Raw genomic sequence first — 15,473 nt, 5'->3', positions numbered from 1 at the left:
TCCCATGTATTTTTTTATTTTTTTATGTAATGACTATATTTATTTATTTATTTATTTATTTATTTATTTATTTATTTATGTTCAGTTAGCCAGCATATAGTACATCATTAGTTTTTGATGTAGTGTTCAATGATTCATTAGTTGCATATAACACCCAGTGCTCATCACAACACGTGCCCTCCTTAATACCCATCACTTGGTTACCCCATCCCCCCTCCTTTCTGTAACCTTCAGTTTGTTTCCTGGAGTCCAGAGTCTCCAGTGGTATGTCTCCCTCTCTGATTTCTTCCCATTCAGTTTTCCCTCCCTTCCCCTGTGGTCCTCCATGCTATTTTTTTATTTCTTCTTTAATTATCTGGTTAACCCATTCATTCCTTTTCTTTAATTTTTTTTAAATTTTTAATTTAAATTCAGTTAGCCACCATATAGTACTATATGGTGACTAACATAACATAATAAAATAAAATTTTAAAAAAATAAAGAAAGAAAAGAAAAAAGAAAAAAAATCCAATTAGCTCCATTCATTCTTTAGTAGGATGTTCTTTAACCTCCATGTATTGTGGTCTTTCCAATTTTTTTTTGTAGTTGAATTCCAAGTTTCATAGCATTGTGGTTAAATTATTCTTTTTGGTTGATGAATGAGTTTTAATTATGCAATGGTAATTTAAAATTCTTTTTTAATTGTATAGAGTACCTTGGAAGAAAAAAATAAACAGTAAGGGCTTTGAACTAAAACAATTCTGAGAAGTTAGCTTTAGGAAATCATTGAACAGCAGACAAAAGCTATGTGCAATTTAACCATTATCAATGAAAATTGGCAACAATCAAAACAGTGTATAATAAGTACACGGTTAAGCATATGAGGATATGTCAGTTTGACAACTACTGTGTAGTGGTGGTTAAAAATAACTCTTACCAGGCCTAATAAATAGAGAACCATATATATAGAATCATAGCTATGAAAAGTATGTATGAACCTATACAAAGATTGGGATGGCTGTCCAAAAACGAAAATAGTTAAACTAGAATGGTGGTATTGATTGTGTGTTGTTTTGTCATCTTATCAAAAACATTTTGAGTATTTTTCCAAGCAAAAGTTAAAAAAGAGTATGGCCTCTCTTATAATTAATCTACTGCCACCTAAATGTAATTTGTTAGAGTAAGTTAATTGAAAATAGCATGATCTTGGTAGAAAAAGAGTAGTTTAAAACCAGAAAGAAGAGTTGGCCACATAAAAATATTTAAATAGAGTGTTATTTCTGGAAGGAGGGGTTTCCTTAAAAAGACCATGTTCTATAAAACAAGACAGAAGATAATTAGGCAAACTCCAACTATTGAGTGATACTGCATAGCAAATTAACATTAAAAATTTGGTATGAGGGGACACTCTTTGATTAAAGTGTGGTGACTGGGAGTTAGGTGACTTGATGTTTTTTGTTCAGACTTTATTAATCAGTAGCTTTATGATCCTAAACATTCTAGATAAAGTTTCCTCATCTGAAAAATGAATGTTTGGACTAGGCCACCCTTTAGGTCCCTTTTGACATGAAGATTCTATGATATTAATGATTAGGACTTTAGCCAATTAAATCAGCTGAGGATAGGTGGTGGGAGAGAAGATCAGAATTAGTTCAGTGAAATTTAAAAGTGAGATTTTTAAAATTGTAATAGGAACACTTAACATGAGATATACCTTCTTCACTATTTTTTTTTTAAAAGATTTTATTTATTTATTTGACAGAGAGAGACATAGCGAGAGCAGGAACACTAGCAGGGGGAGTGGGAAAGGGAGAAGCAGACTTCTTGCCGAGCAGGGAGCCTGATGCGGGACTCGATCCCAGGACCCTGGGATCATGACCTGAGCCGAAGGCAGACACTTAACGACTGAGCCACCCAGGCGCCCTACCTTCTTCACTTTTGAAGTGCCCAGTACAACATTGTTAATTATAGCCATGTTGTTGTGCAGCAGATCTTTAAAACTTTTAACATTGCAAACCTGAAATGCTATCCATTAAATACTTCCTAATGTTTCCCTCCCTCCAGCCCCTGGAAACCAAGATTCTACTTTCTGTTTCTGTGAATGTAGGTCAAATGCCCAATATAAGTGGAATCCTATATTACTTGTCTTTTTGTGCATAATGTCCTCAGGGTGTATCCGTATTGTGGCATATGACAGAATTTCTCTCTTTTTAAAGGCTGAATAATATTCCACTGTATGTATATGGTGCATTTTGTTTATCCATTCATCTGTGGAGGGACATAGGTTGCTTTCACTTCTTGGCTATTGTGAATAATGCTGCAGTGAACATGAGTGTGTTATCTCTTTTAGATCCTTTCTTCGGTTCTTTTGGATATATGCCATGAAGTGGGATTGCTGGATCATATGGCAGTTATTTTTTAGTATTTTGAGAAACCTCCATACTGTGCACCATTTTATATTCCTACCAAGAGAGCACAAGGATTCCGATTTCTTTACATCCTCATTAACACTTGTTCTTTTCTGTTTTTTTGCTAGTGATATCTCATTGTGATTTGGATATGCATTTCTCTGATGATTAGTGAAGTTGAATGTTTTTTCTTGTGTTTTTTGACCATTTGTGTGTTTTCTTTGGAGAAATGTCTGTTCAAGTCCTTTGCCCATTTTTTAATTGGCTTATTTTTGTTGTTGAGTTAGAGGAGTTCTTTATATATTCTTTTTTAAAGATTTGTTTATTTTTATTTTACTTTTTATTTTTTGTTTTTATTTTTTAATTTAGATTCAATTAGCCAAGTTATAGTACATCATTAGTTTTTGATATAATGTCCAATGACTCATTAGTCAAGTATAACACCCAGTGCTCATCACATCACATGCCCTCCTTAATGCCCATCACCCAATTACCCCATTTCCCCACCCACCTCCCTTTCGGCAACCCTCTTTGTTTCCCAGGGCAAGGGTCTCATATGGTTTGTCTCCTTCTCTGATTTCTTCCCCTTCAGTTTTCCCTCCCTTCCCTTATTGTCCTCTGCACTATTCCTTATGTTCCACATATGAATGAAACCATATGATAATTGTGTTTCTCTGATTGACTTATTTCACTTAGCATAATCCCCTCCAGTTCCATCCATGTTGATATAAATGGTAGATATTCATCCTTTCTGATGGCTGAGTAATATTCCGTTGCATGTATGTATACTTTTTTTTTTAAAGATTTATTTATTTATTTATTTGAGATGGAGAGGGAGAAGAGTTAGCATGAGCAGAGAGGCAGAGGGAAAGGGTGAAGCAAACTCCCTGCTGAGCAGGGAGCCCAACACAGAGCTCAATCCCAGGACCCTGAGATCATGACCTGAGCAGAAGGCAGATGCCTAACCGACTGAGCCACCCAGGTGCCCCGAGATTTATTTATTTATTTGAGAGACAGAGTGCGTGTGTGGGCAGTGGGAGGGGCAGAGAGAGAGGGAAAGAGAGAATCCTCAAGTAGACTCCCTGCTTGAGTGCAGAGCCCCTCACAGGGCTCGATCCCAGGACCCTGAGATCATGACCTGAACCAAAAAAAAGAGTCTGATGCCTAATCAGCTGAGCCACTCAAGCACCCTCTTTATATATTCTGGATATTAACCCTTTATCAGTTATATGGTTTGTGGATGTTTCTTCCCATTCCATAGGTTGTCTTTTTACTCTGTTGATTGTTTCCTTCCTGTGTAGAAGCTTTTGAGTTTGAAGTCATCTGTTTCCTGCTTTTGTCACCTGTGCTTTCGGTGTTGTAGCCACATCATTGTGAAATCTAATGTCACAAAGCTTTTGCCCTATGTATTCTCTTCTGGAGTTTTGTAATTCCAGGTATTATGTTTAGGTCTTTAATCTCTTTTGATTTAACTTTTGCATGCAGTTTTGGGTAAGAATCCAACTCCATTCTTTCGCGTGTGGATATCCAGTTTATCTAGCACCATTTGTTTTGAAGAGAGTGTCTTTTCTCCTGGTGGCCTTGTCTAAGGTCATCTGACCATATATGGGAGAATCTGTTTCTGGGCCATCTGTTCTGTTGGTCTCTATTTCAGTCTTTATGCTGCTACTATACCAATACTCTCTTGATTACTGTACTTTTGCATTATATTTTGAAATCAGTTAGTGCGAGGCCTCCAGCTCACAAGAGCAGGTGCTCTCTTTGCTTACGACTGTTTTGGCTATTCAAGGCTCTGTGCAATTTTATATGGATTTTAGGATTGTTTTTTCTGTTTCTGCAAAAAATGCCACTGGGATTTTTTTAAGTTTTTATTTAAATTCCAGTTAGTTAACATACAGTGTAATATTAGTTTTGGGTATACAGTTTAGTGATTCAGGACTTCCATACATACACCTGGTGCTCATCACAAGGATTTTGGTAGAGGTTGCATTGAATCTGGAGATCATTCTGGGTAGTATGGATATTTTAACAACAGTAAGTCTTCCAATCCAGGAACAAGGAATGTCTTTCCATTTACTTGTGTCATCTTTAATTTCTTTCAGCAATGTTTTGTAGTTTTCAGTGTGTAAGTCTTTCACCTCCTTGGTTAAGTTTATTCCTATGTATTTTATTCTTTTTGATGCTATTGTAAATGGGATTGTATCACACTTGTTTTGAGCATCACTTCTATTTATATGTCTGGTATGTCTGGTATTGAATTCTCATTTATTTTGGCTGATAAAATTACATAAAGCAACTGTATCATTTTCATGTAGTATTTCAGTTTTGGGAAGAGAGTAATACAATTCCATGTTACTTATTATCTGTTTGTGTCACAAATTACTTAGGTTTTGGGAAACTCTTTTGTTCTTTGAGTTAAAAGTTTTGAATTACTCAAATTACCTTCTTTGTTTGCCTGGTTGTTTCTTGGTATACTGAACTTGACCCTCTTTGTTTTCTCATTTAGGGTACATCAGAGAAGGATTCCTGCTTTTGCAGCATGTCGTAGATCGGGCCATCATGACATACCATAACGGCAGAGCTGCAGAACAAGTGTTTAGTGGTGTCTTAATTTTTCTTAGGCAGTTTCCATTCCCTGCTTATTATAATGATAGCTTTTTGTGGGTTTTTATAAGTATCTTCCCTTTGGTAGTTTTACTTGTATTTTCTCTAACTGAACTTACCCTCATCAGGACCATTGTTTCAGAAAAGGAAAAGAGATTAAAGGTAACTTCACTTTCTTTGTACCATTTTGGGCCTGTGGAACAGATTTTGTGTTCTGTACATTTGGCATTGGTGAACAGTTGTACCGCAATAGCAATATACAAGTATACAAATTTTCTGAAGTTCTACTTTTTTTTTTTTAAAGATTTTTTATTTATTTATTTGCGAGAGAGAGAATGAGAGACAGAGAGCATGAGAGGGAGGAGGGTCAGAGGGAGAAGCAGACTCCCTGCCAAGCAGGGAGCCCGATGCGGGACTCGATCCCGGGACTCCAGGATCATGACCTGAGCCGAAGGCAGTCGCTTAACCAACTGAGCCACCCAGGCGCCCAGTTCTACTTTTATTTAAATTCTTGATTTGGCCTGTAGCTTTATTGACTGAATGACTATTTAACATGGATATTATGGAGAGATGTCATATATTAAATGTCCTGAATCTTTTTTGGAATAAAATGGGCAACAAAGAAATAATCATATGAGCTCTTGAGTTAGACTAATTTAAGATACACTTCAATTTCAAGATTTGAGATGCATTTCAATGTTGTGAAATTAAGACCATATTGTTAAAAACAGTGGCTCTAAAGTTAGAAAACCATTGATTCATCCATCTTAATCCATTAATTTGTTCATTTATTTATTAATTACCTACTTTTTGTCAGGGACTTTGATACAGAGTTTAGCTTTAAATCTTGGCTCCACCAATAATTAACTCTGTGATCATAGCCTGTTTCTTAAGATGTAAATTGAAGATAATACCAAATTTCTAGGGCTCTCAGGGGGATTAAGTAACATTTTATTTTTAAAAGTATCTAAGTCAGTCTCTCACCTATAGTAAGCACTCAACAAATGGCAGTTAAAAAGAGGACACAATTTCTACCTACTAGTTGTTAAAGGTTTAGTTGAGGAGATAGTAGTAAACTGAGTTACTTTTATAATATTAATACAGGTGTGAAAAAAGTTGTTCTTAAAGTACTGAGGGTGTGATGCTTGGTCTATGCAATGGGGAGACAGCCTCAGAGGATGGGTTTTGAGACTACCAGGATCCTGTCAGCGTTCCTACCAGTGCTGCTGGGAGAAGAATGACTCTGGAAAGGAATGTGGGGAGAGCACGGTTTAGAGTAAGGGTTGGCAAGCTTTTTTTGGAAAGCACAGAATAGTAAATTTTTTAGGCTTGTGGGCCACATGCACCTCTGTTACACATCCTTTTCTTTTTCTCCTCCTCCTTCTCCTCCTTCTCTTCTTCTGCTTCTTCCTCCTCCTCTTCCTCTTCTTCTCCTTCCTCTTCAACCATTTAGAAATGCAAAAATTGTTCTTAGCTCACAGGACATACAGAAGTAGTTTGTGGGCTATATTTGGCCCATAGGCTGTAGTTTGCTCACAGAAAGTTTGGCTGTGATACGAAGACTGAAGATGTGGAACCAATTGTGAGGCAATTATAACAGACCAGGAGAAAAGCAGGGGGGCCTAAGTCCGTGTGGTTTAGTATAAAGGAGGGAAGAGTTTAAGAAATATTTGGGTGGGGGCGCCTGGGTGGCTCAGTTGGTTAGGCACCTGCCTTCGGCTCAGGTCATGATCCTGGAGTCCCGGGATCGAGTCCCGCATCGGGCTCCCTGCTCGGCAGGGAGCCTGCTTCTCCCTCTGACCCTCCTCCCTCTCATGCTCTCTGTCTCTCATTCTCTCTCTCTCAAATAAATAAATAAAATCTTTAAAAAAAAAAAAAAAGAAATATTTGGGTGGTAGAAATCAGTGGAAATGGATATGTTCATAATTAACTTCATATTCTGGAATTTTGGCCACACTTCTTTCAGCAGCTTGCTTTTCCACGTATCAGGTTGTTCTTAAGGTAGTTTGATCTTGTTGTATTGGGGTGAGGAAATGTGCTGTGTTTCCTGAAGGGACAGTGATGCTTGGGTTCAATGAAGACAGAACAATATAGAAAGAGAAACCATTCTTTTCTGAGGCAAGGGATTGTCCCTTCTTCCAGGTTGCCTGGATATGCTAATGAAATTATCATTCCCCAAATCACCCAGGCTTGAAACCTCAATCTTATCAGTATAGTATAGTATAGTATAATATATATAGTATTTAGAATGCTGCCATTTCCTGCCTCTATAACTTTTAGGTAAGTTACTTAACCTCTCTGTGCCTTGACTGTAAAATGGAGGTAAAAATACTCCTACCACATAGGGTTATGGCAATGATTGGAGAGATACATAGGAAATGTTATGTAGATGTCCACAGTAGTTATCTGTTTTCTAAATTCTGTTTCTTTCCTTCCATGTGTAGAAATATCATTTTCTAGTTCAAGCTCTTACTGATTTTTTTTTACCATCCAGCTATTTCAGAAATCCTCTCATTGGTTTCCCTATCCTCCGTTTCTCCTTAGTCTTACTTCACATTAAACCCTTTTCCTTCCACCCCAAATAGTTCATTTTGTGCCATTCTTATTTTTGTTTCTCTGACCAACATGTCTTTTTCTTTCTTTTCTAACTGGTGAGTAATCTCTTTGAAATCTATTTTCAACTACAATTTACTAGTTTTCTCTTTGTGTCTCCAGGTCATGTTACACAAACTTCAATCATGTAGTTTAAATTTCTGTTTACTTTTTCATTTTAAAGTTTCTAATTGAAATATAAAATACACATACCTATGTGTACAGATCACTGAATTATCCAACGTGAACACATCATATAACAACTATTCCAGTCAAGAAATAGAATGATGCCCGCAATCCAGAAATTCCTCACATTCCATCCAAATCACTACACCATCCCTCTTCCACAAGCAGAAGTGGGTGTTATACACAACTAATGAATTGTTGAACAATACATCAAAAACTAATGATGTACTATATAGTTGGCTAATTGAAGATAATAAAAAAAAAGATAATCACTAACTTCTAAAACCCTATGTTAATGTTACCTGGTTTTAAACTTTATTTAAATAGAATTGTACAATAGTTATCCTTTTTTTTTTTAATTTTTTTTAAAGATTTTATTTACTTTGAGAGAGAGAGAGACAGTGAGAGAGGGAATACAAGCAGGGGGAGTGGGAGAGGGAGAAGCAGGTCTCCCACCAAGCAGGGAGCCCATTGTGAGACTTGATTCCAGGACCCTGGGATCATGACCTGAGCTGAAGGCAGACGCTTAACGACTGAGCCACCCAGGTGCCCCTCCAATAGCTATCCTTTTGTGTTCTTCTGTGTAGCTACAGTTTGGCATTTTCATTGCTGTGTACTATTACATTTAATGAATATAGTACAATTTATCACTCTTCTCTTAATGGATACTTGGTTGTTCAAGTATTGGGCTATTACAGTAAGCTGTTGTGAATATTTTAGTGGACATGTGCACATTTTTCTGTTGGGTTTATACCTAGGATTGAGGTTGATGGAGTATATAGTATACATGTTTTCAGCCCTGTTAAATAAGGCCAAACATTTTTCCAAAATGTTTGTGCCAATTTTCTCATAATCAGTAATATATGGGAGTTAACTCTTGCTCTATAACTATGCCAACACTTGGTGGTGTTTTTAAATTTTAACCATTCTGGAAGGCATATAGTGGTATCTCATTGTGGTTTTATTTTATTTTTTTAATTTAAATTCAATTAGCCAAGGTATAGTATAGTCATTGTGGTTTTAATTTGATTTTCCTTGTTAACTAATGTTGTTAAGCACCTTTTCATATGCTTATTGGCCACATGGATATCCTCTTTTGTGAAGTGTCAGTTCAAATGTCTTTTCCCCATTTTTCTTAGGGTTGGGTGTCTTCTTTCATAGATTTACAAGCATTCTTTATATATTTTGCATACTAGTTTTTTGTGTGATGTATGTATTGCAAGTATTTACTCCCAGTCTGTAGCTTGTCTTAATGGTGTCTTTGGATTTGTAAAAGTTATTAATTTTAATGTAATGAAGTCTTTACCTTTCTGATTAGTGCTTTCTGTGTCCAGTCTATGCTGACTGAGTTCTCCCCAGGTCTTTAGATATTCTTCTTTTCTAATCTTTGTATTTAAGCCTCTAAATTTACCTCTAGTGATAACTTTAGTTGCAATCTATAAATTGAAGTATAGTATTTTCTTTATTATATAATTCAAAAGAGTTTCTAATTTTCATTGTGGATTTTTTCTTTGACCCATAAGATAACTCGAAAAGCATTTAAAAATTTTCAAACATATTAGGAGCCAGTATTTGAGTTTAGTTTTTTGAAATTTTGATGGCACTAGCTTTGTGGTCTAGACTGTAGCCAATTTTAGCAAATGTTCTACATGCATGTGTGTACTAAGAACAATGTGTACTGTGTGTTCAATGGGTGCAGGTTTCTGTGCATGTTATAATAACTATTAGTCATGTTCTTCATATATTTTTTTTTAGAGAGAGAGAGAGGTGGGGGAGGTGCAGAGGAAGAAGGAGACCAAGATTTTTTTTTCTTTTTCTTTTTTTTTTTATTATGTTATGTTAATCACCATACACTACATCATTAGTTTTTGATGTAGTGTTCCATGATTCATTGTTTGTGTATAACACCCTATGCTCCATGCAGTACGTGCCCTCTTTAATACCCATCACCAGGCTAACCCATCCCCCCACCCCCTCCCCTCCAGAACCCTCAGTGTGTTTCTCAGAGTCCATAGTCTCTCATGGTTTGTCTCCACCTCCGATTTCCCCCCCCTTCATTTTTCCCTTCCTGCTATCTTCTTCTTCTTCTTTTTTTTTAACATATAATGTATTATTTGTTTCAGAGGTACAGGTCTGTGATACAACAGTCTTACACAATTCACAGCACTCACCATAGCACATACCCTTCCCAATGTCTATCACCCAGCCACCCCATCCCTCCCACCCTCTACCACTCCAGCAACCCTCAGTTTGTTTCCTGAGATTACGAATTCCTCATATCAGTGAGGTCATATGATACATGTCTTTCTCTGACTGACTTATTTCACTCAGCATAATACCCTCCAGTTCCATCCACGTCATTGCAAATGGCAAGATCTCGTTCCTTTTGATGGCTGCATAATATTCCATTGTATATATATACCACATCTTCTTTATCCATTCACGAGATTTTTAAAAAAGATTTTATTTATTTATTTGACAGACAGAGAGAGTACGAGGAGGGGGAACGTCAGAGGGAGAGAGAGAAGCAGGTTCCCTGCTGAGCCTGATGTGGGGCTCAATCCCAGGATCCTGGGATCATGACTGTAGCTGAAGCAGCCATTCAACCAACTGAGCCACCCAGGTGCCCCAGAGAGCAAGAATCTTAAGTAGGCTCTATGCCCATTGTGGAGCCTGATGCAGGGCTGGATCTCACAACCCTGAGATCATGACCTGAACCAAAATCAAGAGTCAGACACTTAACCAACTGAACCACCCAGGCATCCCTATATTGTTCATATCTTTTTTTTTTTAAAGATTTATTTATTTATTTTGAGAAAGAGAGTGAGAGAGAGCATGCATGAGCATGAACGGGAGGGGCAGAGGGAGAGGGAGAGAGAATTCCAAGCAGACTGTGTGCTGAGCACAGAACCCAACACCAGCTCTATCCCAGGACCCTGAGATCACACCTGACCTGAAACCAAGAGTTGGATGTTCAACTGACTGTACCACCCAGGCGACCCCCTTGTTCATATCTTTTTAAAACTTTTAATTATTATTTATTTATTTATTTTTAAAGATTTTATTTATTTATTTGAGAGAGAGAGAATGAGAGAGAGCACATGAGAGGGGAGAGGGTCAGAGGGAGAAGTAGACTCCCCGCCGAGCAGGGAGCCCGATGTGGGACTCGATCCAGGGACTCCAGGATCATGACCTGAGCCGAAGGCAGTCGCTTAACCAACTGAGCCACTCAGGCGCCCCTATTATTATTTTTTTAAGTAATCTCTACACCCAGTGTGGGGGTTGAACTCACAACCCTGAGATCAAGAGTCACATCATGCTCCACTGACTGAGCCAGGCAGGCTCCCCTGTTGTTTGTATCTTTTTTTTTTTTTAAAGATTTTATTTATTTATTTGAGACAGAGAGAGAGAGAGTGCTCACATGTGCCAGGGGAGGGACAAGTAGATTCTCTGCTGAGCAGGGAGCCTGATGCAGGGCTTGATCCCAGGACCCCAAGATCATGACCTGAGCCGAAGGCAGATGCTTAACTGACTGAGCCACCCATGTGCCCCTGTTTATATCTTTAACATGGATTTTATGTCAGTTATATCAGTTATGGAGAGAAGTATGTTAAAGATTTCCCTCTATTATTATTGATATTGAGTTGTCAGTGTTCATGACTGATTATTATTGGAGCACTTTTTTTTTTAATGATAGCTGCTTTTTTTTTTTAAGATTTATTTATTTGACAGAGAGACACAGCGAGAGAGGGAATACAAGCAGGGAGTGTGGGAGATAGCTGCTTTAAAGTCATTGTTAGATAATTCTAATATCTATGTCATCTTGATTTGGCATCTGAGGATTTTCTTTTTGTTTTTAGAGTTTAGATATTCCTTATCTTGGTTTGTTAAGTAATTTGGGGTTGTATGCTGAATATTTTGAGTATTGTGTTATAAATCCCTTGTTCCTTTTGAAAATTTTCCATTTCAATATGTAGTTAATCTCTTTAGACTTAGAATACACATCCTTGCAAATAGCAAGATCCCATTCTTTTTCATGGATGAGTAATATTTCATTATATATATACCACATCTTCCTAATCCATCTATTGATAGACATTTGAGTTGCTTGCCTATCTTGGCTACTATAAATAATGCTGCAATAAACATAGGGATGCATATATCTTTTGGAATTAGTGTTTTCATTTTCTTTGGGTAAATATCCAATAGTGGAATTACTAGATCATATGGTAATTCTATTTTTAATTTTTTGAGGAATCTCCATACTGTTTTCTGCAGTAGCTACACCCATTTGCATTCCTACCAACAGTGTGAGAGAGTTCCTTTTTCTTCATATCCTCACCAATACTTATTTCTTGTCTTTCTGATTCTAGCCATTCTGGCAGGTATAAGGTGTTATCTAATTGTGGTTTTGATTTGCATTTCCTGATGATTAGTAATGTTGAACATCTTTTTATGTGCGTATTGATTATCTGTATATCTTCTTTGGAAAAATGTCTATTCAGGGCCTCTCCCTATTTTTTAGGTTGATTACTTGTTTTTTGGGTGTTGAGTTATATAAGTTCTTTTTTTAAAATTTAATTTAACTTAATTTTATTATGCTATTTGAGTTGTATAAGTTCTTAGTATATTTTGCAATGTTAACCCCTTATTGGATATATCATTTACAAATATCTTCTCCCATTCAGTAGCTTGTCTTATTTTTGTTGAGTGTTTCCTTTAATGTGCAGAAGCTTTTTATTTTGATTTAGTCCCAATAGTTTATTTTTGCTTTTGTTTCTAGACATATCTAGAAGAATGTTGCTATGGCTGATGTCAAAGAGGTTACTGCCTGTGTTCTCCTCTAGGATTTTAATGGTTTACTGTCTCATATGTAGGTCTTTAATCCATTTTGAATCTTTGTGTATGTTATAAGAAAATAGTCATTTCATTCTTTTGCATATTGCTGTCCAGTTTTCCTAACACTGTTTGTTGAAGAGACGTTTTCCATTGCATGTGCTTTCCTTCTTTGTTGAAGATTAATTGACCATATACTTGTGGGTTCATTTCTGGATTTTCTATTCTGTTCCATTGATCTATGTGTCTGTTTTTGTGCCAAGACCATACTGTTTTGATCACTACAGCTTTGTAGTATAACTTGAAATCTGGAATTGTGATACCTCCAGTTTTTTTTTTCCTTCTTTCTTTTTTTTTTTTAATTTTATTATGTTATGTTAGTCATCATACAATACATCATTAGTTTTTGATGTGGTGATCCATGATCCATTGTTTTCATATAACACCCAGTGCTCCATGCAGTACGTGCCCTCAATACCCATCACTGGGCTAACCAATCCACCCTCCCCCCTCCCCTCTAAAACCCTCAGTTTCTCAGAGTCCATAGTCCCTCATGGTTCACCTCTCCCTCCGATTCCCACCCCCCTTCATTTTTCCTTTCCTTCTCCTAATGTCCTCCATGCTATTCCTTATGTTCCACAAATAAGTGAAACCATATGATAATTGACTTTCTCTGCTTGACTTATTTCACTTAGCATAATCTCCTCCAGTCCCATCCATGTTGATGTAAAAGTTGGGTATTCATCCTTTCTGATGGCTGAGTAATACTCCATTGTATATATGGACCACATCTTCTTTATCCATTCATCTGTTGAGGGGCATCTCGGCTCTTTCCACAGTTTGGCTATTGTGGACATTGCTGCTATGAACATTGGGGTGCATATGGCCCTTCTTTCCACTGCATCTGTGTCTTTGGGGTAAATACTCAGGAGTGCAATTGCTGGGTCATAGGGCAGCTCTATTTTTAACTTTTTGAGGCATCTCCACACTGTTTTCCAAAGTGGCTGTACCAACTTGCATTCCCACCAACAGTGTAAGAGGGTTCCACTTTCTCCACAACCTCTCCAACATTTGTTGTTTCTTTCCCTGTCCATTTTTGCCATTCTAACTGGTATAAGGTGGTATCTCAATGTGGTTTTGATTTGAATTTCCCTGATGGCTAATGATGATGAACATTTTTTCCTGTGTCTGTTAACCATTTGTATGTCTTCTTCAGAGAAGTGTCTTTTCATATCTTCTGCCCATTTTCTGACTTGATTATTTTTTTGGGTGTTGAGTTTGAGAAGTTCTTTTTTTTTTTTTAAAGATTTTATTTATTTATTTGAGAGAGAGAATGAGATAGAGCATGAGAGGGGGGAGGGTCAGAGGGAGAAGCAGACTCCCCGCTGAGCAGGGAGCCCGATGCGGGACTCGATCCCGGGACTCCAGGATCATGACCTGAGCTGAAGGCAGTCGCTTAACCAACTGAGCCACCCAGGCGCCCGAGTTTGAGAAGTTCTTTATAGATCTTGGATACCAGCCGTTTATCTGCAGTGTCATTTGCAAATATCTTCTCCCATTCTGAGGGTTGCCTCTTTGTTTTGTTAACTGTTTCCTTTGCTGTGAAGAAGCTTTTTGTCTTGATGAAGTTCCAAAAGTTCATTTTTGCTTTTGTTTCACTAGCTTTTGGAGATGTATCTTGAAAGAAGTTGCTGTGGCCGATGTCAAAGATGTTATTGCCTATGTTCTCCTCCAGGATTTTGATGGATTCCTGTCTCACGTTGAGGTCTTTCATCCATTTTGAGTTTATCTTTGTGTATGGTGTTAGAGAATGGTTGAGTTTCATTCTTCTGCATGTGGCTGTCCAATTTTCCCAGCACCATTTATTGAAGAGACTGTCTTTTTTCCGTTGCATGTTTTTTCCTGCTTTGTCAAAGATTATTTGACCATAGAGTGGAGGGTCCATATCTGGGTTCTCTATTCTGTTCCATTGGTCTATAAGTCTGTTTTTGTGCCAGTACCATGCTGTCTTGGTGATCACAGCTTTGTAATATAGCTTGAAATCAGGCAACATGATGCCCCCAGCTTTGTTTTTCTTTTTCAACATTTCCTTAGCGATTCGGGGTCTTTTCTGATTCCATACAAATTTTAGGGTTGTTTGTTCCAGCACTTTGAAAAATGTCATTGGAATTTTGATCAGGATGGCATTGAAGGTATAGATTGCTCTGGGTAGCATAGACATTTTAACAATGTTTATTCTTCCGATCCATGAGCATGGAATATTTTTCCATCTTTTTGTGTCTTCTTCAATTTCTTTCATGAGTGTTCTGTAGTTCCTAGAGTATAGATCCTTTACCTCTTTGGTTAAGTTTATTCCGAGGTATCTTATGGTTTTTGGTGCTATTGTAAAGGGAATCGTTTCTCTAATTTCTCTTTCTACAGTTGCATTGTTAGTGTATAAGAAAGCAACTGATTTCTGTGCATTGGTTTTGTATCCTGCCACATTACTGAATTGCTGTATGAGTTCTAGTAATTTGGGGGTGGAGTCTTTTGGGTTTTCCACATAAAGTATCATGTCATCTGTGAAGAGAGTTTGACTTCTTCTTTGCCAATTTGAATACCTTTGATTTCTTTTAGTTGTCTGATTGCTGTTGCTAGAACTTCTAGTACTATGCTGAACAATAGTGGCGAGAGTGGGCATCCTTGACGTGTTCCTGATCTTAAGGGAAAGGTTCTCAGCTTTTCCCCATTGACGATGATATTCACTGTGGGTTTTTCATAGATGGATTTTTATGAACTTGAGGAATGTTCCCTCTTTCCCTATACTCTGAAGAGTTTTAGTCAGGAAAGGGTGTTGTATTTTCTCAAATGCTTTTTCTGCATCAATTG

At 37.3% G+C, this 15,473-nt stretch overlaps 1 protein-coding gene across 1 annotated transcript in view; it reads left to right on the top strand.

The window, feature by feature from the left end:
- LOC117999114 (ATP-binding cassette sub-family A member 3-like) overlaps positions 1–15,473 on the top strand; it is a 165,195-nt gene that overhangs the window by 15,196 nt on the left and 134,526 nt on the right. The window contains exon 5 of the mRNA XM_034988028.1: positions 4,894–5,153. Coding sequence (XP_034843919.1) covers positions 4,894–5,153 — 260 coding nt within the window. The remainder of the gene's footprint in view (positions 1–4,893; positions 5,154–15,473) is intronic.

Source organism: Mirounga leonina, unplaced genomic scaffold, assembly GCF_011800145.1.
Source record: "Mirounga leonina isolate KUSES-001 unplaced genomic scaffold, KU_Mleo_1.0 Mir_448, whole genome shotgun sequence".
Taxonomy (NCBI): Eukaryota; Metazoa; Chordata; class Mammalia; order Carnivora; family Phocidae; genus Mirounga; species Mirounga leonina.
This window is presented reverse-complemented; position numbering and strand designations above follow the sequence as displayed.